We start from the raw sequence: 24,944 nt of genomic DNA, 5'->3' as shown, positions 1-24,944 counted from the left end.
CATCCTCTGCCCCTCACCAAGGGGGACCCTCCAATCCAATCCCATAAATCAGGGTCCCCGAGCTGCACTCAAAGCCTCCGTCACCTTTCCTTGCTTGTGGAACAAACCCACCCTCCTTCTTCTGACTCTCACCCCTGCCACCTCAGTGTGTGCAGAGGAGCCTTCCCTGCACACAGCTGAAGTGGCCCTGTGGCCCCTACCCCGGACTTTGGCCAGGCCATTGACCAGGCTGCTGCCTACACCCATGCGTTGGCATCTGGGCCATTTTTATTGATGGTAGCTTGGCCTGGCTTGGGGGCTTCACACACACCTCCCATCCAGCAGCCCTAGGAGGTGGAACTGTTATCATCACCCCCATCTCAGCACGCAGCAGAGCCAGGACCCAGACCGGCCCAGCCACAGCACCCTGCCACTGTACCATGGGACTGTGCTGTTCACAGGGCCACTCCTGGCCTCTGGGGAGTCCCTCCAGATAGGCCAGGCCAGGCCTGTGCTCTGTAATGCAGCCCACGCAGGGCTCCCTGCTGCACAGGGCAGGGCGGTGGTCTGACAGCTCCCACCCCTCAGGGCCTGTGCACCCGCCATGCCCAACCTGCCCAGCCCACCCAGGCCCAGCCACCGTCAGAGGGAGGTTGGCAATGACTCAGGCCTTGAGTCAGCAGCATTGGATGAGGGCGCAGCCAACCCTCTGCCAGCATAAGGGAGCCCCAGAAAGCTCCGAGCTCTGCTAGCTGGGCTTGTGGGGACCCCTGGCTGGAACCGAACCAGGCTCATCAGCACTCAGGAGCCACCTCCCAGGGAAAATTCACACGCACACACACAAGCACACGCGTGCACACAGAGGAGGCCTGCCATCAGGGTGGGTGGGGCTGGACTAACACCAGCCCAGGGAAGAGAAACCAGAGATGGTGGGGCGTGGTGGGCAGTGAGGTGGGGTCTCGGCTGGAGGGGCTCACTCAGACTGTGGAGCACCCATGTGCCTCCTAAACAGAAACTCCACACAGGCCAAGGAAACAGAGCTACCAGCTGACTCACTCTCCCAGCAAACACCAGCTCCTCCCAGAGCCAGGCCCTGGAAGAGAAGTCGACATCACGAGCTGCCATCTGGGGGGTGGCACCAGGCTGTGAAGGATCCACAGACTGGCATATGCAGGAGGAAATGGGGCGGGCGAGGGGTAAGGACCCCACAAAGCAGGGGCAGGGAAGGGCCCTCCCAGCGCCCCACTGGAACAGGGGCCTTATCAATGCCCCGTGCTCACTGAATAAAGCGCTGCCAGCGAAAGGTGAAAAGAGGAACAAAGAACATTCTCCTGGACGCCACCCACAGAAAGCCGTGTGTAGGCTTGGCCCTCACCTTGGGGACCTTGGACACGGAGCTGGTTATGTCACATCTGGCTCTCAGAGCTGGGGGCAGCGTCTAGGAGGCCTGATGTAGAAGGCGTTCGGCTAAGCCCTAGTTACCCGCACATGGGCACCAGCGCCCCCTCTCAGCAAACTCCACGTTTTATGAAATTAGGACTGGAATTCCACTTTATTTTGAAAATATGGCCAAGGTAAGACATCAGGAACGACAAGGCCAAGCTGGGGTAGCCGAGAAAGCAGAGCAGACACGGGGGCGGAGAGGTGGCTGCAGGCGTCTGAGTGCAGGAGGCGCAGGCCCCGGAGGCCCCGGAGGCAGGGCCTGGGGTTCACTCTAAGGCACTCCTGGAGAGGCAGGGTGGGCGGGGCAGGTGAGGATGGGGGCTGGAGCCCAAGACATCCCCTTGGTTGCTGAGCATGGCTGACCCCTGGCCACACCGGGCCTGGAACTGGAAGTTTAACTGGGGAGCCAGGCAGGAAGCCAGACAGGAAACCGGATGCATGCAAGTGGAGATTCCAGGCTGAGGCGCTGTGGGAAGGAGGGGAGCTGTCACTCTCCCAAGGCGGGAAGTGGGAGGGGCTGGGAGTCTCCAGGGAGGGGAGGAGGGCCTGGAGGAGTTCCCTGGGGTGGGGGTCCCAGAAGAGCCAGCAGCCTGTGCAGCGGCATGGGAAAGACCCCAGTGCCTGGCGAGGAATTGGCACAGCCAGTGTATGTAGAGTCAGATAGGGGTTTGGGGTTTTGGGTTATTTTTAACCCGTAAGTCTCCCTGCTATTCTACAGGAGAAAGGGAACGCTGTGCTGGGCGCTCAGGAAGATGCAGGCAGGAGGCAGCAGTGTGGGGAGGGGCAGGGAGGGCCTAGGGGCTGGGTCAGAGCCTTGCCCAAGGGGCTTTAGCGGGGAAGCGCTGGCCTTCCCACCTCCCCTCTGGAATCTGTCACCTGTCATCCTGGAAGAGCTCAGGAGCAAATGGATTCCTTTCCATGAAAAAAGCATGGTGCCTGGGGCTAAGCAAAGCCAAGACTGGCAGATAAGGTGCCCCAGATGAGCGGGCAGCTGCCTGCAGTGGGGCGCGGAGCAGGGCCAGGAGGCGGGAGGGTGGCAGGGAGCAGGGACAGCCATCCAGCCTTTGGGATGGGCAGCACCCCTGGAGGCATAGGGAAGCCAGAGCAGGCTGCCTGGCCTGCAGGCCAGGTGAGGGGAGAACACAGGCCAGAATCCAGCCATAACCTGGCAGCAGGTCCCATCAAGGTGGGAAGAAAGAGTCTGATATACTTCCAAGCTAGCAGTGAAACTAGGAGGTTCTGTAAGAACTGGGGAATTATTTACCCTAACTCAGGAATGCTCACTGTGAAACCAAGCCCTCACCTAGGGGAAGGGCCACCCCAGCAGTGGCCACTCCTAAAATCCTCACTTCCCTCCCGGACAAGTCTAGCCTCCAGGATGGAAGAAAGTCAGCCAACCCTAGGATTATCGCGTCTGGGTTGAACTGAGGGGTCATCTGTGCATGCAGCCTGCGCTGGTGGCTAGGGGCCTCCACAATGTTGGTGTGCCTGGGATAGCTCAGAGTAACACGGCTAGACGGCACTCAGGGCCGGGCTGGAAGGGTGCTGCCCGTCCCTGGGTCTCAGCGTGCTCTGTAAAGTGGGGGTCCCGGTGCCCGCCGCACATGGCAGGGAGGATGGAAGCAGACCCCGTGTGCTGAGCACTGGTACTTGCAGCTGGCACCTGGACATCTATGGACTGTGCTTCCGTGGTTATTATCATGGCCGTTACAGATCCGTCCACGTGTGGCTGACTCAGAGCTGTGACATTAAGGGAAAATAAAGGAAATGATTAAGCTGCCTTTTCAGACAACACTGGAATTTTTGAAGAACCCGAGAATCAGTATATTGAAAGGTCTGCGCCACGGAGTCGCTGCTTGTGAAGCCCGTGTGCATCCGAAGTGCTCACAAGGACGATGGAAAGACGCTTCGTTCATGAGCTCCTTTAAAATGCCAGACAGGCCCCTCGAAAGGGACTGGGAGAGTTTAGTAGACGAATAAGATTGGCAAAATAAACCCAAACGTGTGGGGGAAAAAACTGATTTTATTATTTTTATTTAACTTTATTTTATTTTTTGAGACAGGGTGTCGCTCTGTCACCCAGGCTAGAGTGCAGTGGCATGATCTTGGCTCACTGCAGCCCCGGCTTCCCGGGTTCAAGCGATCCTCATACCTCAGCCTCCCAAGTAGCTAAGACTACAGACACACGCCATGACGCCTGGTTAATTTTCGTATTTTTTATAAAGGCAGGGTTTCCCCATGTTGGCCAGGCTGGTCTTGAACCCCTGGGCTCAAGCAGTCCACCCTCCTTGGCCTCCCGAAGTGCTGGGATTACAGGCGTGAGCCACTGTGCCTGGCAAAAAATGAGACTTTCAATGTGCTACTTTAATAAACTAAGTATTAATGTTGAAAACCCAAGGAGCAGCAAAGGTCCTCAAAGACACAGAGACCTGGGGGAGGGGTCTGCGGGTGGCTGCAATTGAGGAGGGGAGAGGTGGAGGGGAGGAGGGGCTCTGGGGAGGCAGCACAAACTGGTTTGTAAAGTGACCGCTCCGTGGCTTCCTGGTGACCCTTCCAGAATAAATCCCAAGCATGCATCCTCCTACATGCCTCAGCCTGGGGCTGCCACTCCCTGCCTCCCACCGTCCACTCCAAGAGCCTGGCTCCCCTGGGTGCCTGGGTCCCCCACGAGGGGTGTCAAAGCAGAAGGCTGGCATCAGTGACCAGCATACCTGAAGGCCCTGGAGCCGTGGGGCAGGGAGGGAGGTGTTCAGGGAGAGATGGGAGGGTGGAGGGGAGAGTGAAGGAGGATGGAGAAAGCCCCCAGGGGAGGGCAGAGAGTCGCAGTGGTGTCCTCATTCCAGTCACCATTCCATTCATAAATACTTCTGAAACCCGCCCCCTCCCCACCACACACACACCACACACACAACACACACACACACACACACACAACTTACCTCTGGAGACTTTGGAGACCCACAAAGTCTTGGCACTACTTCTCTTCAAAACACAGTCCAGTGGCCAAAAATCACCTGCAAGGCATTCTAGACTGTATTTCCTTCCCTCCAAGATCATCAGGCAGGATCCGATTCATCAGCCTACAGGGCCTGCCCTGAGCCCTCTCCCCCTCTCCCCTTCTCTGCCGCCCCATCCCTGCCTCTTCTGAGTCTGCAGGGTTCAAGGCCAGAAGCAGAGCAAGTCAGAACACAGCTACACGCAGGCAGACTATGGGCTGCGGTGTGGGTGGGTCTCAGGCACTTCCCTGCTCTCAAAGGAGCACCTCCAGGGAGCCCATCTGGTGCTCCCTCCAGCCCCTCAAATTCCCAACACCAGGGTTGCAAGGCCCAGTGTCTTCTCACCTCGTTAGCTGGAGAACCCCTTCTTTAAGCAAAAGATGGCACGGACCCCCGACATAAGACAGTTCAAAGCTGAGCAGCTCTCCCCATCGTGCAAGTAACCTGCGTGCCGCTAAGGGGAACGGCACGCATCCCATCTGGACTCCCACCGGACAACTGAGGCAACTGAGAAGGAGGCTGGGGAGGGGAGGGACAGCTCGAGGGCTCACTGGAGGTCAGCAGGGAGGTGGACTGCGTCTCCCGAGGGCCAGCACTGGCTCAGCCTGCTCAGCGAGGTGCCCGAAGGAGGCCCACCAGCTCTGCCAGCACCCGGCCTCTGCACCTCAGCTTTCAGCGGATAGGTTTGTGCAACGAAATATTTCATAGAAATCAAGAAACATGAGTGAACGATGCACACCACTGCGTGGATGAGTCTCAGAGACTGTGGAGCGAAAGAAGCCAGACACAAAGGTTGACATTTACATGCAATCCTAGAATGATGGATCTATGGTGGCAGAGAGGAGAAAAGCAGTTAGCTTTGGCAGGTGCCCATGGAGGGGGCTATGCAATGGAACTTTCTGGGCCCTGGAGGTGTTGTATAGTTTGCTATGTATGGGTGGTAGTTACGTGGGTTTCTATGAATGTAAAAACTCTTGGTGTGGTAGACCCAAGCTCTGGGCACCTCATGCATGCCGTGCAGCAGCTCGATCTGTGACAGCAAGTCCTGTGTTCCATGATATGGCTGCGAACACTTGAGTCAGTGAATGCCAAACCTCTGCTCCTAAGGGAAATAGAGGGCCAGGTTCCTATGAGCCTCTGCTCCAGCCTTTTCAGCAACCAATCAGTACACAATAGAGTTATTTATGTGTTTCTGTTAATATATGTCACTAAACTCCCGGCCAAGAGCACTACAACTCATGCCTGTACAGAGCCTGTCCATCACATGTATTTTCTCCATAGGACACATCACCACAAAAGCAAGTATTAATCTTATTTTATCTCATTTTCAAGAGATGCAGACTGTTCTTAAGCAAGTACTGGTTTTAGGTTTACAAATACATTTTAGCGAGTAGGCAAATTTGCAAGTACAGAATCTGTAAATAATGAGATTCTACTGTTTGTGTGTGCAATATTCAAATGAAGAGGACACAGCTTCCTGCCTGACACAAGCCCCTGACTGACCGCCCCACCCACCGTCCCTTCTAAGAGCAGCAGCCTGGTCCCAGCTATTGCCTCCCCTCCTCAGACCAGGGATAAGCCCTGACCACTGTCTACCTCCTGCAGCCAGACACAGACAGGCTGACTCAGGTGCTCTTGAGAAATGCAGGAGAAGCTTGCAAAATGCTGAGAGGCTCCACAGGGGGTTGCTGGAGCCCCAGCATGCAAAGCTGCCAGCTACAGAGCAAAAAGCCAAGGGAGGGGCAGGGATGTGGGAGGAAGGACCTGGCTGGAGGTGACTGGGGGTGGTCATGTCCTTGTCAGCAAGCACAGAGCAGAACAGCTGCCCAAGGTGCCACAGCTGGACAGGTGAGTGGGTGGATGGGTGGAGGAAAGGGTGGGTGGGTGGATGGGTGGATGAATGGGTGGGTAGGTGGGGGGATGGGTGGATGAGTGGATGATGGGTGGGTAGGTGGATGGGTGGATGAGTAGGTGGATGGATGTGTGAGTGGATAGGTGGGTGGGTGGACAGATGAATGGATGGGCAGATGGATGGCTAAGGGTGGGTGGATGAATGGGTGGGTAGGTGGGTGGATGGGTGGATGAATGAATTAAGGGTGAGTAGGTGGATGGGTAGGTGGATGGATAAGTGGATGGACAGATGAGTGGGTGGATGGATGAATGGATGCACAGAGGAGGATGAGGTGGGTGGATGTGTGGATGAATGGGTGGGTAGGTAGGTGGATGGGTAGATGAGTGGATGATGGGTGGGTAGGTGGATGGGTGGATGGGTAAATGGATGGTGGATGGATGGATGAGTGGTGGATGGGTGGATGGGTGGATGGATGAGCAGATGGATGGATAAGAGTGGGTGGGGGTGGGAGGGGGGGGGGTGGGGATGGGGTGGATGGGTGGGGAGGTGGATGGGAGATGGATGGCAGGTGGTGGATGAATGGGTGGGTGGTGGATGGGTGGATGAATGGTGAGTAGGTGGATGGGTAGGTGGATGGATAGTGGATGGACAGATGAGTGGGTGGATGGATGAATGGATGCCAGGGATGGATGGGTGGGTGGATGGTGGATGTGGGTGGGGAGGTGGATGGGTAAATGGATGGTGGATGGATGGATGAGTGGATGGATGAGTGGATGGATGGGTGGGTGGATGGGTGGATGGATGAGCAGATGGATGGATAAGGTGGGTGGATGGGTGGATGAATGGGTGAGTAGGTGGATGGGTAGGTGGATGGATGAGTGGATGGACAGATGGGTGGATGGATGGATGAATGGATGGGCAGATGGATGGATAAGGGTGGGTGGATGGGTGGATGAATGGGTAGGTAGGTGGATGGGTAGGTTGATGGATGAGTGGATGGACAGATGGATGAGGGTGGGTGGATGGATGGGTGGGTAGGTGGGTGAATGGACGGATGAAGTGTAGGTGTGTGTGGGAATGGATGGATGAAAGGGTGAACGGGTACATAGGTGGGCAAGGTGGGTGGACATGGGTGGGCAGGCATGTTTTCACTTACTTCATTCTGTAACAATATCAGAGATCATCTCAGGGCACCCCAGTAGGATGCAAAATAAAATCTCAAAAGGGGAAAAAAGATAAAAAGCATTCCGGGTGCTGAACTGATGAAGGAAATGAGCCCATGGCCAGGCTGCTGCTCAGGTGGACCCCAGGAAGCCCTTCTGGGCCTGCAAGTGGCCGCTTGCTGCGTGCAGGGCTATCCTGACTGCACGGCAGCGCCAGCATCAGGCTGGGGGGATTTCTCTCAGAACAACCCACGCCTGCCTGCCTGTTTCTAGCAGAACTCAAGCTGTCAGTGCCAAGGCCTGCTCTCCCCTCATCCCAATCTTCCAGCTCTCCACAGGCCTACAGTGGCAGGGCCACTCTTGCACTCTGTGCCAGTGGCCAGGCACATGTGGCTCCCCCTGGGTGTGTCACAGCACCAGCCTGTACCTGCATGACCCTGTTCTCAGGCATCTGGGTACCCGCAGCTGTGGGCAGGCACTTGTGTACCCGGCTCCAAGGAAGGACCGACACCCAGGAGGGGAGGCTCCAGGCAGGCCATGGCTTCCAGGAAGCAGCTCCAGAAGCCGCAGGCGGTGGCTGCAGGTGTTGTGTTTCTGAGGCCAAATCAGTCCTCCCTTCAACCCCAGGGCCAGGAAGCAAGCTCAGAATAGGACCAGGATGGAGTCTGGGAGCGCTGGAGGTGCAGAGGGTTGAGGGTGAGCCACTGAAGGAAAAGAGGAGGGGGCCTCTGTATGTCTCAGAAAATCAGCGCTCAAGCCGAGTTGAACCCTGCTGCCCCGGGCATGGTGGGTTGAAGCCTGACGGAAATCCCCCTTTCAGTGTCCACAGTTCCACCCTCCCAGACCTCTGACCTCGGCCTCCACTCCACACACACACACACGCACATACACCACACACACACACACACACACACACACACACACAGGCACACACTCTTAATCAGGGCCCAAAGCCCTCCTCTGCACTCCCTGCCGACCCCAGGGACTTCTCCAACCTCTCTCCAACTAAATCACATCCACCCCACCTTCTTCACCCTGTTCCGGCCTGTGCTGGCCTCTCTGGACAAGGTGTGCGGCCCGGAAGCATGACTGCGTGCAAGGGAGACAGCCCCAGGCAGGAGCGGCCCTGGGGGCGCTGGGCCTCCCTCCCCCATCAGGGCAGGAAAGGTGGACCCCTCGCCCACACCTGACCTCCAGCTCCAGCCTCTGAGTGAAGCTCAGGACTCTGCCTTTCCCCCAGGCAGGTGGACAGGGGAGGGGGCTGCAGGTCAAAGCTCACTCCCCACCAACCTCCCCACATTCCTCCATTCACTGGATCAACAAACACACCCACTGGCCAGCGCCGCTGCCAGGCATCAGCTCCCAACGCAGATGAGTCAGCCCCGCCCGTGCCCTCCACCCCACCCTCAGGTGGTGCCAGGGCAGGCACCAATGCTCGGGTCCAGGAGTGCACCAGGAGACCCAAAGCCCAGCTTGAGGGAGGGCAGGAGGGCCTCCTGCTCTTGAAGGGGCCCTGGAGCCTGGTGTGGAGAGCCGGCGGCAGGCCTTCCAGGTGCATTCCAAGAATTGCAGAGTGCCTGTCTAGGAGCAGCCGCCGCCCAGGTTGGAGGGTGTCCAGTGAGCGCCTGCCTTGGCTGGCTCCTCAGGCACACCCGGCACTCAGGAGCTCTCATTCCGGGCTGTTGCCTGCAGCTGCTCCTGCACTGGAGCTGAGCCAGCAAACTTCCGGAGCTGGGGCTGCTGGGCAGGGCAAGGTAGCAGACAGACACAGCCTGCAATTCAGGGCTTATCCCCACCAGAGCGGAGCCACACCGAAGCCGAAGGACACGCAGTTGGCCTCAAAGCAGAAGCTGCTTGGGGGCTGGGAAGCCATTCAGGAGCCCTTCTGTCTCCCCTTGCCCTTACCCTGAGCCCTGGCCGCCACGGCCCACACAGCAAGCCCTCTGGAGAGAGATGTCAGGACTCCGAGTGGAGACACTTTATCCACATGTTCTTGACCCTCATACAGCCCTTACGGGTACTTACTCTATTTTACAGATAGGGAAACTGAGGCTCCACAGGGTCGTATCCGAGCCTGAAGCCACACAGGGAGTGCTGGCACCGGTTCTCAGGGCAGGGGTTGTGTCTGCTCTGTCACACGTCACACGGGGGCTCCCCCAGGCCTGCCTTCCTCTGCCCTCCCTCTAGCTGCCAGTGGCCCCCAAACCCCAGGCCTGGTGCGCTGCTTCCTGCAGCTCTGGCTGAGGGTCAGACGTCAGAAGGGACTTCCAGAACTGGGGCCTGGTTCTCATCCAACCAGGCTGGCTTTCAGAGCCGACTATGGGCACGCCCCACGCTGGTCAATGTCGGCGGTGGGGGGATGGGTGCCCCCCTCAATCTAGGAGACCGATGAGGCCGGACAGCAGAGGGGTGGCAGAGAAAACCCACCCCATCGCGACACCTCCGCGGCCCTCATGCAGCTGCCTCCACCAACCGGCGAAGTGCGGCTGCCCACGACCGCCGAGACCCCCTCAAGGGTGGAAGGGGGTCAGGCAGGACTGCGGAGAGGAGGCCACATGGGTGGCCTGGTTGATGGGTAGGCTCTCTCCCCAAAGCCTGGGAAGAGCCATCTCTGCCGAGGGATCCCCGGACGCGGGGACTCCGGATCCGGCTGGCTGGAACAGGAGTCCCGAGCCGGGGCAGAGAGAGGTGAGCGGCGCCTGGGAAGCCAGTCCCACCGGGAGGATGGGGGTGTAGGTGGACGGGAGACGGCGGAGGGCAGGGACGGGGCGGACAGTGGGGACTGAGGCGGGCGACGGCCCCGCTCTGCGCGTCCCACCCCCATCTCCGCCCACCAGGAGCCAGGCCAGCGGGGACCGCGAGGGGGCGGCCGGGGTATTCACGGGCGTGGGGAGACCCCTTAAAGCGCCCTCAGGGACCGGCCACAGTGGGCGGGGCCACCCCATCGACCCCCCCCCCAGGCCCCGCCCCCGGCCCGCGCTCGCTCCCCACGTGGCCGCTGACGGGCGGGGCGGCACCTCCTCTTCCTCCCGCCCGCCCCGCCCCGCCCGCCCCGCGCCCGCCAGGAGCCACGGTCCGAGCGTTGCGGAGCGCCGCAGTGGGCGCCGGCTGCCCGCAGCCCCTGACCCGGCCCCGGACGGAGCGCCGGCCGCACCACAGCCCTCTGGCCGTTGCCTCACCGGGTAAGTCCTTGGCCTCGGGGTCCGCTAGGAGCCTCAGGGGAAACTGAGTCCGGGAGGAGGCAGGGGCGTGCTTGCGTCCAGGAGTGAGGTTCCGGGCTGCGGCGTGTGTGCCCAGGTGGCGGCGGGCGGTCCCGCGGCGCAGAGTACAGTTCCCGGGCGGGGACCCCAGGGCGCCCATGGCCCCCCGGCCCCGCGTGCCCCGCTCGGGACTATGGTCCTCCGCGCCGAGGCACCGCCCGAGCGCGCACTGCCCGCAGAGTGGTGGGCCCAGGGTCGGCCGGGCCTACTCCCAGGGCAGGCGGGATTTCTGCGCTTGGCGGCTGCCACATCCTGACCATGAATCAGCCACAGTTGGGAAAATAAACTTCAACTTCGGGTCCGCCGCCCGGGTGGCACCCCGAGGTGCGCGCCGGCCTGCGGCCCCACCCTGACTGCTTGGCTTCCAGCTGCCCACGCGCAGGTGGGCGCACAGGGGGCCCTCCCCACCCCCCAGCCGCTGGCAGGCTTAGGGGAATCAGCCTCCATCACAGCTCTCTGTTCCTTTTGGGTGGGGTAGGAGCCAATCCCTGTGCGCCCCCAGACCCACCCGTCAACCCTCTAACTGGGGAGTCGCCCCAGGAGTGGGCATGACTAAGGAGGGGAAGCCGGGGTGACCAGCTGTGTCCCTGACCGCCCCCAGTCCCCCTGGGGAGCACAGGCATGGGGGGTGGTCTGTCTGTCTGTCTGGGCCTTCTGGGGCTCAAGCTCCCCACCCAGGGCTCCCGCAGCTCAGCTGCGACCACAGCATTATTGCCCACTCCAGCTGGACACACCAGGAGGCAGAGAGGCAGAGACCCTGCCCAGGCAAGGAACCAGGAACCCAGGAACGGGCCAGAGGTCAAGCACACCCAGAAGGCGCTGGACGTAGGAAATTCCCTTACTGCCAGCCCTGCCCCTCCCCCTGGCACTGGAATGGAGCAGGATACTTGCCCTCTTCGGGCCTCAGTTTCCACATTTGCACTCTGAAGGGTGGGACAGCAGCTCAGGTTGGGACCTGCTCCCTGCCGCCCTGCACTGGGGAAGGTGCGGTCCCAGAGCAGCGCCTCAGACCCCGAGGGTGCCACCCAGCCAGGGGCTTTCGGGGTGTGGGTGCTCAGCCCCCAGTGCAGCAAATAGCAGCATTGGGTTCCAGACCTGGGGTCTGAGACCTCACACTGCTCCCGCCCCTACCAGGGCAGCAGCAATTTTCTGTTCTAAAAGCCAGGTTGGTGCAGTGGGCCCTCCTTGAAGCTGAGGGAGCTGACCCCTGCCCAGGCCCTGCCCTCCCATCCCTGGACTGTCATGGGCCCTGCAGCCCGGCAAAGGGGGTGTCACTAGTGGGGACGGACCAAGTGGCCAGGTGGGACTGTAGCCTCCACAGCCAGGGCTCCTGAGCAGCGAAGAGTTAACCTTCAGGTGAGCGCCCACTTTGTGGAGGAGCTGATGGCTGTCAAGCGAATGACACACACCACACATGTGGGGACGTGGAAGCTCCTACCTGAAATAGACTCTGCGCCTTCCATCAAAGTGCAGTTACTTCCTGGGTTGGAAAAGTTATGGGGTTCGTGCAGGCTGCGGGAGGGGTGGGTGGTGACTGGAAAGTAATGCGGTGCTGCCTGTGGGTGTGGGGCAGGACTCAGCTGGCCCAGCTCTGGACAGGGACAGTGAAATAAGCCCAAGCCCCTGGCTTTTTGCTGGTGACTGGAGGTCAAATTTCCCTGTAGTCAGGAATGAGACCTGACTCCCTGCTGCCAGCCCCTCCCCTACCTCCATCTTGCAAACAGCAGGTGTCTGATAGGTGTGTGGTTCATGGCCCGGTGGACACATTACACTGGAGAAGGCACACCCCCATCTGTTTTCAGGATGGTGGACGGGAAGGCTGGGAGGTGGAGGCCACATAGGAGCCAGTCTCTGGAGGGTAGTCCCCAGGGGCCACAGCAGAGCCTAAAGTCAAAGACAAAGTCCTACCAACGATGGGAAGGAGAGAGGGCAGGGGCACGGGCTCCCCGTCAATGGAGGGGTGAGCAGGGTCCAACCACCTGGCCTCCTGTTAGAGAGGCTTCCACTCCTGCCAGCCTCACCCTAGGAGGGAGAGTCCTGCCTGGTCTGCCTCTGAGCACCCACACAGCCTGAGTCCTGAGCTGGGGTGGGGTCTGTTCACACAGCTGCCCCCCCAGTCCAGTGCCGGTATACTCTGGCGACCACCAGGCCAGGAGAGCAGGGCAGACTGGTGGTGCCTGTCCTCTCCTGAGGGGCCGTCCTCTCTCACAGCCCTTTCTAAGCTGTAATTAAATAAGGAACCACAGGGGCTGCTCAGGGTCGCCCCTCTGAGGGCTCATGTCAGTTCCCGAGGGCCAGCCTCAAGCCGGGCCTGTCCACTCACCATTCACACTGGCCTGGGCAGGGTCTGTGTGCTGAGTGAGTGGGTGAGGAGGGAAGGAATGAGCCAGCCTGCCGAGTCCCTCCGCACGGTCTCCCACCCTCATCCCTCCCAGCACGGCGTGGGTCCCGCAGGAGCATTCATTTCACAGATGAGGCACGGGACAGTCAGTGCCATTTTACACTCAGTGCCATCCATTCTGCCAGGAGGTGCTGATAAAGCCCCTACTGTGTGCATCTGCCTTTGTGCCCAGAGCCTGGAGCCCAGCCCCGCTCAGCACTGTGCCAGGCAGGCACAGGGCACTTACTGGGGGTCAGGGTGCAAATGGGCTGGCCCCACAGAGTAGCTGGAGGCCGACCGAGGCCCCACACCCCTTGTTGCTACCACTGGGGTAGGCTCAGGGTGCTGGCACTGCCACTCTGGGAATAGGACAGGCCTGTCCTGGTCAAGTAGCCGTTACTGGGCCTCCAAACTTGGGGGTTGGTGGGGCAGGAATAGGCCCGCCCTCCAGGCGACCACCTGTGTCACTCCAGAGCAGCCCATGCAGACAGACAACTGCCCAAGGGCCAGCCTGGACCCGGAGCCCTCCCGGCCAGTCGGCCTGGGTCACAGCCTGGGTGGAACGACCAGCGTGGTCACAGCCCAGATGGGATGACTAGCGTGAAGGCTCTGAGGACAGAATGGCCAAGGGCAGGGGCCAAGGCTGCTTTCCTCTTTCGCCTGCAGCTTTTCCCAGAGGCAGCAGGGAGGGAGAGAGGGGCCAGGAGAGTCCCGAGAGAAGGGCCAAGCTGGGCCGCCCCGAGCCTCTGTGCCCTCAGTTCACTCCTGTTCTCACCCCAGAAGGGTGACTGGCCATGGCTGGGGCACCCTCTGTCTCCCTCAGCCCCAACCTCGTCTGTTGGACATGGCATGGAGACCCAGAAGGAGCAGATGGGCACCACTGGAGGCCTGGCCAGGCTCCTGGCCGCCGATCAAGGCCTTTGCAAGGTCAGAGGGACATGGGAAGATGCTGCCAAGGCCCCCGGCCCTGGTGCCCTGGGCAGGGACCCCCTGCTCCCGCGCTGTGACAGCGTTCTACCACCCCACCTGCTTCCTGTGACCTGGACACAGTCTGAGCACCCCAAGGTCCAAAGTGGGAGAGGTGGGGTGCGGAAGAGGGGGGTAGGGTGGATTGGAGGGCTGCCCTACTGTTACGGGGCTCTGCCCTGGGCCCACCTCACAGTGAAGGCAGAGGCCCCCACGCAGCCCTCGGTGGGCCAGAACTCAACCAGGAGCCACACCGGGGGCAGAGGGCAGGCTGTCCGCTTCCCATTTTGCAGATGAGGGCTAGTGTCAAAGCGTAGCTTTGAGGCTAACCCAGGGCACAGGTGAGGAGGGAGGGAGAGGGAAGCAGTGGCCACTGAGCACACAGCCCTGGGTAGTGGCTTTTCTGTATCATCTCCAAGCCCCCATTCAGCTGCTGTGGGCAGAGGCCAGCCCCAGCCCCTCGCTCCGCCCAGTGAGTGGCCGGCCGCCCAACATGCATGGAGTCCCGGTGGGCATGGCCAGTGGTGCAGGGGTTTGTTCGTGCCTGAGCTGTCCCGGCCCTCGCCGGCTCGGGGGTGGAGGTGGCCAGCTGTGTGAGGAGGGCCAGCATCCCACTGGCCTCCGTCTCCCCATCTGTACCTGGGTCCTGGCAGGCCCTGGGACATGGCCTCGGCGTGCAGCCTGCCTGCCCCACCCTCTGTGCCCCTGGGTCCCTGTTCCTGCTCCAGGCACAGCTCAGACTGTCGCCTGCACCCAGCCTATGCTGGGAGGAGGACACAGGGTGGGGGCGAGGGAGTAGCCACCTGTCCCCACCTGCCTCTGCTTCCACCTTGTGCACAGACATGAGTGGCCTGAGAACGGGAGCCCCTTGGGGACACCCAGGGCCCCTGCCTATGCTTCCATGTGCAGAGAGCCCCCCCGGCTGCCCCTTCACTGGGCCAGGCCAGGCTGTGGAGGTGCAGGCAGAACAGTGAGGGGCTGCCTGCAGGAGCTGGCAGAGCCATGGGCCAGACCCAGGAGGGGCCACACGGGCGGTGCTGGCTCAGCCAACCCAGGTCAGAGCTACGGGGCCCTGGAGAACATCCTGGCCATTTTACAGATGAGAAAACTGTGTCCAGAATGGGCCTGGCTGTCCCAGGCCCCTGGCACCCTCGTGTCCCAGCAAGCATTGCCAAATGGCATGTTGCACCCACGCTGACGTGACCTCCAAACAGGAGGTGGGCTGAGTGGGAAGGCGGGCGGTCAGTGCGTGGTTATGCACTGGCATTACAGGCGGCATCTCGTCGATCTGTCAGTAAGCTGTGGGGTTGGCATTGACACACTCGTCCGCATTTGGGGACAGGAACCAGGAGATGCTATGGGTCACAGGCCGGTCAGAGGCAGAGCCCGGTCTCACCCAGAATCAGAGCCGTCCCCCACCCTGGGCCCTGACAGCAGCCCCTGGCCGTGCTGGGTGCGCAGGCTTAGCCTCTCCCCCACTCTCAATCTGTCTTTGTTCTCCCTGCTCCTGGGAAGGCAGCTGCTAGTGGGGATGTGGGCTGGGGGCAGGGACCGTGGAGCCTGGCTCGTGGGCAGGCAGCGGGCAGCCCTCTTGTCCTGGCACAGGCAGGGTGGGGGCTGGACACCCTGGGGCCCAGCTAGGCACACAGCAATCAGGACCTGAACCCTGAAGCCGGGGCCTGGCTCCAACGAGCTGCTGCCCTTCCCCCTCCCAGGTTGAGAGAGGCTTTTTCTGAGGACAGAGGAGGGACCTGGGGCCTCAGAGGAGGCATCTCTGAGTGTGTCTGGTCTGGGGGAAGGAAACCCAGGTGGGAGGATTCTGGTGATGAGCTCCTGGTCATGCTCCTGGCCACCTGCCCTCATTGCCCAGCAGACCCCCTGCAGGGTACGTCTGGGGCCTGTGATAGGCCAGCCCTGGGCTCATGCCACCTGCAGGGCCTGATCAGGCCCTGTGCCCTCCCCAGTCCCTAACCACAGATCTGCACACGTCACTCCCAGCCACAGCCATAGTAGGTGCTGGTAGGCCCTCAGGCCCAGGAAGTACCTGAGCCGCTCGTCCCCCCAGACCTCTCCCTGGGCCCCCAGACTCCAGCCCAGACCCCTGAGAATGCCAGAGGTGACCAGGCCCTCACGGAGCACCCTGTTGGCCCTGCTCTTTGTGCAGGGGAGACACTGTGGCCTGGAGAAGGCCCATCCAGTGACTGGCGAGCCGCCCACCCACCCAGGCCCTGCACACCCTCAGTGCAGGTGGAAGCGAGAGCTGGGCTTGCTGGCATGGGGCCTCCGCCCTTCCTGTCCTCCCTTGCCTGGGCTGCGCTTGCCGACCCTCCCTCCTCCCAGTGAGCCGGGGTATTTCCTGTTTGCTGCATCCCCCCCCACCCCCGCTACAGAGCCACCCTCCTCCCTGTGGCTTCCACAGGGCTCTGTTCCTAACCCAGGAAGATGTACCTCCCCCAGACCCATTGTCTGCTCCAGATCCTGGGGACACAGAGAGCCCAGCTGTAGCCTGGCTCCCGGACCAGTGGTGTCCCCTGGCGTTCAGTGTTGGCCAGCCCGGACCCCCCAGCCACCTCCACCGACACTTGCCAGAGTGCCATGAAGGACCCCTGGCTCCCAGCTGTGCTCTCTGGGTGACCCAAGCAGGGGCTGCCACCGCTCTGAGCCCAGCTTCCCTCTGTGAGATGTTGTTGCTGTCTGTTGATCATTTTGCTTGCTTTCTTTCTCAGTATAAAACGACCATATTCATCCAAGATGCAGCTTCAGTTAGTGATTGGGCAGGTGTCCTGGTGGTATCACACCCACCATGTGATTGAAATCCATCACCATGTGGCCTGCTTTCCATCTTTGTCTTCTGATCATGACACTGCTGAGAGCGCCCTTCTGCCCACCCGCTTCCAGGGGGCCCTTCTGTCCTGCTGTCCCCACAGTGGCCCGGGGGCCCTCTTTGCACAACAAGTGGAGTTCAGGATCCTGGAGGGCTTTGGAGGCAGAAGCCTCGCACTCCATCCAGATCTTGGGGACTGCAGGCGGCATGAGGGCTGGAGTGCTTCTTGGGTGTGAGACGGGCCAGGTGACAGTGAGGACACAGCCAGCCCTCACCAAGGCCCAGCACGCTCCATGCCCCTGGACAGGTGGCAGTGGGTGGACCCCCATCCTCTCCTGCCTTGAGGCCCCCTGTGCACAGGCCCTCCCTGGGCCTTGCCAGCAGTCGGTGAGCCACCAGGTCAGTAGAGGTCCCTCGGGGGCTGTTGGCCTGGTGGGGAAGGTGACACATGCTGGAGGCTCAAAGGAGCTGGGAGTCTGGGTGTGAGGGAGGGAATGGGGGTCATGGTAGGACAGGTTCAGCTCCAGGTGCCTCCACCGCCCTGCAGGGCCTGGGCTGCCCAGAACCCTGGGGTGCTGCCAGGAACGCGTGCAGTCCCGGAGATCCATGGGTTGCCAAGCAGTGGAAAAATTGGGGCTCTCGGAGGAGCTAAAAATACAGTGTGGCAGCCCCTGCCTCCTAGTTCCGGAATCCTCTCCTGCCGTTCTGCCCGCCCACCCCGTGGAAGACAAGCTCCCTCCCTGCACCCCCACCACCAACGTTGGCTCAGGGCCCAGAAGCACCCAGCCCTGTGCCAGTGCCAGAAGGGCCACGCCACAGCTGCCTGCCCACTCCCAGGCAGTGGCCCCCAACAGGTGCTCATGTGCCCAGCCAGTGCCTGCCCTACCCTCGCCACTGCTTCAGGGTCCCCAGAGCCCCTTGGTCCCAGGCACAGAAGGCAGTACCTGCTGCCCCAGGGCTGCCAGGCTCAGGGCTTGGCCTGTTCCTCGTGGGGAGCCTGGACTCAGGCAGACCTCTCCCTTCCCTACCAGTGGGGCCTTCACAGGGGAGGGGGCTGTCCCAGGCAGACTCAGAACATGTCACGGCGGTGCCTCCAGGCCCACTGGTGCTGGCTGAGGGCACAGGACCCCCCACGCCGTGCTGTGGAAGGCCCTCCTCGCCTGGCTCCTGGGAGGCAAGTGAGGGAGCCGAGGCCTGGGGGCTTCAGTGGCTGGCTCAGGTCCCTCTCGTACTGGGATTCAAGCCTGGGTACCCTAACCCCGGCCTGTGTGCCACTCAGGGCCATGGGCCCATGCAGGAGCCCCCAGCTACTCTCCACAGCTCGGTGCTGGGCCTGCCTCGAGAGCCCACACTCCCTGGCTCTGGTTTTCTGTCTGCACCGCAGGGGCTAGGCACATGGCCCCAGGTCTAGTGAGGGCCAGCATGGACCTGTCCCCACCCACACCACACACTCAGCTTGACTGTTGACTGCCAGGCGGGGCGGTGGCCCGGTGGCTTCCCGAGAGTCAGTGCAGCTGCCCGAGTGTGTAGGCATTCGGATGGAGGTGGTGGCATCACCACACCAGGCTGGCCAGGCCCAGGCCCAGAGGGGGGCCCTGCCTGCAGGAGCTGGAGTCTGAGGGGAGAGGCATGGCCCCGTCCTCTGGAAGCCCCATGCTATTGGTTGACAAAAGCAAGTGCTGAAGGCCCATGGTGATGTCCCACTAGCATGGGTGGGGCGAGCCCCTCAGACCTCGGAGTCTTCGTCTGCGGAAGACCCTTCCCTGTGCAGTTCCATTGGTGCTGGTGGACTGCCGGGGGTGGGGTGGATGGGACACGCCTTCTTGGTGCCCTGACCCTTTTGCTGTCCGAGGCATGGGGTCTGGCTTGAGCCATGGGTACCGGGCCCTGCAGAGCCTGGATGGTCCTGCCCTGCCTCAGCCAGAGCTGGTGCCGGCTGTAGAAAAGATTGCGAAGAACGCAAATTCCTGTGCCTGTGGGGAGGTGGCCATGCCTTACAGCCGGGGCTGGGGAGCTCTGAGGACACATTCCTGTGCTGGTGGCCCCACCAACCCACTTTCCAGATGGAGAACAGAGGGGAAGGGTAGCCTGCCCAGGGGCACACAGCTCAGCAATGAGACTCCCGCCCCCTTCCCTTCTCAGTTGGCACTGGCGCCTTCCAGCGTATTGTTCCCCGTAGCCCCGTGCCCCTGAGATCAGTAAACTGTGGATTCCTTCTGGAATCCTTGCAGAAGTGGACACCACCCCCCAGTGAGAACAGGCAAGGCTGTTTGTGCAGAGCTCGCTGTAGCAGGGAGTCGGCCACTGCCACCCGCGTTTAGCAGAGACTCACAGGCGGGCGGGGGAGTGGGAAGCCTCATGGTTTTCTCATATGGATATTTCACTCTATACATAGAAAGCTTTTTATAGACAAAAGGAAGGCTCGGGGATGCCCTGAGAGAGGCTGCTGGCTGGAAGTTGGGCTCCTATGAGATGGGACAAAAATCACAGAAGCTGTCAGTTATTAACCAGGTCCCGGCCATTTGGAGCCAGTGGCCAGATGGCGGGTCAGAGTGCTGCATATATGGTCTGGCCGTGGTGTGTTTGCAGGTTCAGCCTCATGCTGAAAAGCAGTTGGAACATTCCCCAGTGTAGAGCCTGACCGGGGTGCCTGGATGAGATCGGGCAGCCTTGGTGGCAACACAGAAGGAGGAAAGCAGCTCTGGCCTCAGCCTCCGGGACCTCAGCTGGAGCCCTGTCTATGCCGGGTCGCAGCCCAGCAAGGCCCTGCTACACTCACTGCCCCCAGACAGCACCCGGTGGGGCACGGCCAACTGGGGCAGCGCAGACACAGAGCTGGGCACCCAGGCACGGGGGTATAGGAACCTGATGGGCAGGAGGGCCAGTTTCCTCCCGCCGTGGCTCCACCCCACTGACCAAGGGGGCTCCTCTTGACTAGGGTCTTTCAGGGGCTTGCACAGGGCAAGGAGCGCTGGGCAGTGCCAAGAGGGGCAGTACTCAGGTCAGGGAGCACCTTCTGTGTCCAGGGACACCCTGGGGCCTGGGGCACGGTGGCTCTCGGTGGCACTGCTTGTCTCTAAAAGGTCAGGATTTTTTGCATGGAGGGACCCCTGGGGCTCTTGGCTGGAAAGGACACTCTGGATGCCAGGGGCCGGGCCTGGGAGAGTTCATAACTCCGTCCACTCAGCCTATGCCAAGGGGATAGGGACTCCGGCCAATGGAGGCGGGGGAGGAAAGGAGGGTCAGTTCTGGGGCCTCTAGGCAGCAACAGCCAAGGTGGGTGGGAATATATGCAGAGGCCCAGCTGCCTGGCTCTTCATGGTGGTGGGAGCAACCCCTGCTGCCACCAGGAGGGGTATTGGGGACCTGAGGCTGCCTGGGAGGGACCCAGGTCGCTCTGGGAGCTCAGCGGTCAGCAGCGATGAGAAGCCAGGAGAGCTTGAGGAGCAGCTCAGGGCAGGGCCCAGAGTGGGTGGGCAGAGGCGGCCGGAAGGTCCTGCGCATCTGGGTGAGTGGACGGCCACTGGATGACCAAGAGGGCTGGGCCTGGGAGGGTGGCTTAAAACCACAGTGGGCCGGGGGCTCCAGGCTCTCCATTCTACAGTGCCCAGACCAGGAACCCCTGCAGGGTGGAGGGGCATCCCAAGGACAGCCTCTCAGTATGCTCCTGGCAGCCTGCTGCTGGAGGTGCGAAGGAGGAAACTGAGGCCCAGGCAGGATGAGTGACTGGGCCCAGGTCTGCTGGTGCGGGCCTGAGCTGGGGACATGCAGATCAGAGCTCTGGCTTACACCTGTCAGGCTGCCTCCTGGAAGGAGCCCCCTGGCCCCCTGGGGCAGTTGGACAGGCGGAGGCCTGAGGGGCAGTTCGGGGAGTAGGGGCTGGACTGCCGGACACACCAGGCTTGGTCGTGGGCCAGGCCGGGGAGTGGGCCTGAGACCGCAAGGGCAGGTGCTCCAGGATGCTCTCCCATGGCAAGGGGGGAGGAATGGGGCCTCCAGTGGCGAGGACAGCAGTGGGGCTGGGGCCACAGCCGCCTGGGGAGGCAGGCGCTTGGGTGCTCGACCCCGCTCAGCTCCTGTGACCTCAAATGCCCCTCGGCCTGGGGTCCCCTGACTTACCAGGTTGGGCAGCACTTGAAGCAAAGCCATGTGGGACCTCCAGTCACAGCCCAGCCGTGCCCAGGTGTGGGACTGTGGGCACAGACCCAGCTTCTCTGGGACCCAGCTGCCTCTAGTTCCCCACCTGTTGCAGGAGGTATAAAGTGCCTGCCTTGGAGGTGGTGGGAAGCCGAGGGCCAGGGTGGAGAGTGCTGGGCCAGGGTGGAGGCTCAGAGCGTGTCCCTGCCAGGCCCGGCCCCCGAGCTCCCTCCCCGAGGCTCCACGCTGCCGTTCTCAGATGCTAAATATAAGATCTGAGCCATGCATGGTTGCAGGAGGGCCTGGGATGCCCCTGACCTTCGAGGCCGGTTCCCAGGGTCTGTGGTTGGGGACAGCGGCTGGGGGGATGTGGTGGCGTGGAGCCGACGTCAGAGGTGCAACCCGCCTGTGCTGCTGTTCTGTTTTGGGGAAAGGCACGTGTTGGGGCTCTTCTGGGCTGGGCCTGTTCCCCGGGTGTTCCCAGGGCTGGAGTCAGACCTGTTGCAACTGAGTCCTGGTAAAACCCTGAGTGCCAAGGGTCTCCGTCTTCCTGTTGGTGTGAGCCCCCCACCCACATGCAGATGGGCAGACTGAGGCCCAGGGGAGACCGGGAGCCGCCCCTCCTCCCCAGCCACGCTCCTGACGCTGTGGACAGCCCAGGCATGCCTGAGGTTTGGAATCTCCCTGTCCATATTGTCCGTGGGGCGGGGGAAGTGCCCTGGGGTGAGATAAGGGAGCCTCAGATGTGCCGTTTTGTTGCATCATTACCGTGGGTAATGCTCCAGCCAGTGGAGCCTCCCGCTCCCCCAAGTCCTCCCCAAGCTCATCCGGTCCCGTCAGTCTGCAGGGACCGTGCTGGCCTCGCGGTGCAGGTTTCTGAGCCGGCTTGTCCCCTCCCAGCCCTGAGCCTCGGGGTCCTCATGCGCGCGGTGGGGCCCTTCCCGCCTGCCGCCTCGGTTGCTGAAATTCGGTCAGGGATGGGTACAGGGAAGCCTAAGATGTAGTGGGGGACACAGTGCTACCCCTAACCCTCTGCATGGCACGCGAGCAGGAATTGCAGCAGAGAAACTGAGACTGAGGGAAGGGGCCCCGCCTGCACTGGTGGCCAGGAGGACAGCCCCCATCCCCTCCCCGCTGACGGCTCCCTGCCCTCTGCCCGCAGCTCGGCAAGATGTCGGTGAAGGAGGGCGCACAGCGCAAGTGGGCAGCGCTGAAGGAGAAGCTGGGGCCGCAGGATTCGGACCCCACGGAGGCCAACCTGGAGAGCGCGGACCCTGAGCTGTGCATCCGGCTGCTCCAGATGCCCTCTGTGGTCAACTACTCCGGCCTGCGCAAGCGCCTGGAGGGCAGCGACGGCGGCTGGATGGTGCAGTTCCTGGAGCAGAGCGGCCTGGACCTGCTGCTCGAGGCGCTGGCGCGGCTGTCGGGCCGCGGCGTCGCACGCATCTCGGACGCCCTGCTGCAGCTCACCTGCGTCAGCTGCGTGCGCGCCGTCATGAACTCGCGGCAGGGCATCGAGTACATCCTCAGCAACCAGGGCTACGTGCGCCAGCTCTCCCAGGGTGAGCTGCAGTGCGGGAGGGCCGCCCAGGCGGACGCTGGGGATCTGGTATGAGGCTTCAGGCCCGAAAGACCCGGGGAGGCCTGGGGACCCACGAGGAGGAAGCGCAGCCAGACAGGCAAGGAGGGCTTCCTGGAGGAGGACTGGCTTCCCGGGCTCAGGAAAAACATCCACATGCACTCCGAGTCTGAGGCTTCCAGGTCACCCCAGTCCCCGCACTGCTGCACCAGCGGTCCCCCTGTGCCCCTCTCTGTTGTGTGGCTCTGCCCCACCCTGCCTCCCCGTCCTGTGCTGGCTCCCACCCTCTGCCTCTGTCCACACCTCGGCGGCAGGAGTCACCTGAGTCAGAGATGCGAATCCACCCGAGTGGCTCCCTACAGGCACCTGCCTGGCTCCAAGCCCTTCAGCCTCAGCCCAGACAGAGCCCTTCAGGTCTGGCCCACACCTACCGATGGTGTCACCCTCCACCTCCCAGCGCCTTCCCCAGCGCCTCCCTCCCCACCCTGTCCCCTACTCCAGCACCCAGGGGACTCATCCCAGGCAGGCAGGCAGGCAGGCCCCTGGTCTCTGCCTCTGTTCGTGTTTTCTGCCTTTGCGTCCTCCAAGGTCCTGCTCTAAGCCTTTAAACCCCAGCTCACTTTCCCCTCCTCCAGGAAGTCTCCCCAGGCTGTGCTCAAAGTTAGTCCCGGCCCCTTGACAGAAACCCTTGCTGTGCCATGGTCCCACCGATGCTTGAGGATGAGCTAGGGTGGGCAGTGATGGGCGGGGTGGACCCATGGGGGCAAGCAAGCCAGAGGCGCCTTGTTTCTGTCGGACCCAGGGGACAAAGGCGGGTGTAGGGGCCAGCCACTCTCAGCCTGTCTCCCCAGCCTGGGCCTGCCAGGGCCCCTCTATGGAGTCTTTTGTGAATTGTTCTCAGCAGGGTCAGATGAGAGACACCCCCAGAACTTTCACAGCTCCAGGGATGGGGTGGGAGGCAGGGGTTCATAGGAATGAGGTTGTGTCTGCCGTAAACACAGTAAGTGCTGCGTTGGGAGAAAACCTGGGCCCAGAGCCAGTGACAGGATGGGGCAGCTGCCTCCAAGCCCTTCCCTGCAGGGTCTGGCCTGTGGTCCAGGAGCAGAGCTGGGACACCGAGGAGCGGGCAGCTCGTTGGGTCCCAGCCCTTTGTTCAGCACTGCTGTGGGCCACAGACAAGTGCCCGGCACCCCCTGGCATCTGCCTGCCAGGCCCAGAGCCCCAGCCCTGAGCCCAGCTGCACAGGCATGGGAAGGGGTGCATTGACCCTGCTGAACCTGCCCACTCCACCCTGGCAGCCCTGGACACATCCAACGTGATGGTGAAGAAGCAAGTGTTTGAGCTACTGGCCGCCCTGTGCATCTACTCTCCCGAGGGCCACGCACTGACCCTGGACGCCCTGGACCACTACAAGGTGGGTGGCAGGGCCTGGACTTGGGCACATGGGGCTCCCTGCCTGGGTGTGCCCTGACTCCACCCTCCCCGCAGACGGTGTGCAGCCAGCAGTACCGCTTCAGCATTGTCATGAACGAGCTCTCCGGCAGTGACAACGTGCCCTACGTGGTCACCCTGCTCAGCGTGATCAACGCCGTCATCCTGGGCCCCGAGGACCTGCGCGCGCGCACCCAGCTGCGGAACGAGTTTATCGGTAAGCACCCGCCCCAGGCTGCATGCCCGCTCCTGCCCGCCTCTTGGCCAGCGCATCCCATGCTGCATCCACCTGGGGAGGTGGGAGCGCCACAAAACCTGCCCCTGACCCAGGGCCCCAGAGGAAGGCACCATCTCAGGCCTGCCACCACCTGCCCCTTCAACGGACACAGGCCTCAGAACGCCTGGGGGTCAACCCCGGACCGTTCTCAGTTATGAGGCTGGCCAGGCAGTGGAGCGGGCCGGGGGCCTGAGACCTCATTCCAGCCCTGCCTGTTCTGGCAGTGAGCCCTGAGTAAGCATCACTGCGTGTCCAGCACGACATCTTCCCTCTGGAGCCTCGGGTCTCTGGTGTCCCATGAGTGCAGCAGCGCAGGGCCAGGTGCTCTGGGTGGCAGAAGTGAAACGGGGAAGGTGGGGAGTGGCCTCCAAACCCTCTGACCCTGTCCGTCCCTTCCCAGGGCTGCAGCTGCTGGATGTCCTGGCTCGCCTGCGGTGAGTCCCCACTGTAGCGGTCCTGCCAGCTGCCCCTCCTGCTCCCAAGGCCAGGCCCACCTGCCCTTTGGATCCCAGCCACCTCACCTAAGCAGCACCTCCAGATGGCAGGGAGGTGGCTCCCCCAGAGTAACCCCAAGGGGTCCAGCCTGAAGCCAGGTCTCAGGCTAGAATCCAGCTCACTGTCCCTGGCAGCTGCCCATAGAAAGTAGGGTTGCAGCAG

The 24,944-nt window shown here is 61.9% G+C and overlaps 1 protein-coding gene and 2 long non-coding RNA genes across 6 annotated transcripts in view; 2 read left to right on the top strand and 1 right to left on the bottom strand.

Annotated features, from left to right (window-relative positions):
• Positions 1–1,115: 1,115 nt before the first annotated feature.
• On the top strand, positions 1,116–5,647 carry LOC105737995. The gene is made up of 2 exons (XR_004027989.1): positions 1,116–1,553; positions 4,772–5,647. It is a non-coding gene; the product is annotated as an uncharacterized LOC105737995 (long non-coding RNA).
• Positions 1,525–4,853, bottom strand: LOC115832481. 2 transcript variants are annotated; one of them, XR_004027988.1, is made up of 3 exons: positions 4,764–4,853; positions 4,362–4,436; positions 1,525–3,162 (listed from the first exon to the last, which is right to left on the bottom strand). It is a non-coding gene; the product is annotated as an uncharacterized LOC115832481 (long non-coding RNA). The 2 variants fall into 2 exon arrangements; XR_004027987.1 differs by lacking the exon at positions 1,525–3,162 and adding an exon at positions 3,715–3,754.
• A 4,837-nt stretch (positions 5,648–10,484) lies between the features above and the next one.
• Positions 10,485–24,944, top strand: part of INF2 (inverted formin, FH2 and WH2 domain containing) — a 30,056-nt gene continuing 15,596 nt past the window's right edge. For all 3 annotated transcript variants that reach the window (XR_004027986.1, XM_030803696.1, XM_030803695.1), the window contains exons 1-5: positions 10,485–10,615; positions 22,163–22,562; positions 23,878–23,993; positions 24,068–24,227; positions 24,688–24,721. Coding sequence is in view for 2 of the 3 variants with exons in the window: in XM_030803696.1 (XP_030659556.1) it covers positions 22,172–22,562; positions 23,878–23,993; positions 24,068–24,227; positions 24,688–24,721 (701 nt within the window). In the remaining variant the exon portion in view is untranslated. The remainder of the gene's footprint in view (positions 10,616–22,162; positions 22,563–23,877; positions 23,994–24,067; positions 24,228–24,687; positions 24,722–24,944) is intronic.

The sequence above is a fragment of the Nomascus leucogenys genome, chromosome 22a, assembly GCF_006542625.1.
Source record: "Nomascus leucogenys isolate Asia chromosome 22a, Asia_NLE_v1, whole genome shotgun sequence".
NCBI classification, from domain to species: domain Eukaryota; kingdom Metazoa; phylum Chordata; class Mammalia; order Primates; family Hylobatidae; genus Nomascus; species Nomascus leucogenys.
This window is presented reverse-complemented; position numbering and strand designations above follow the sequence as displayed.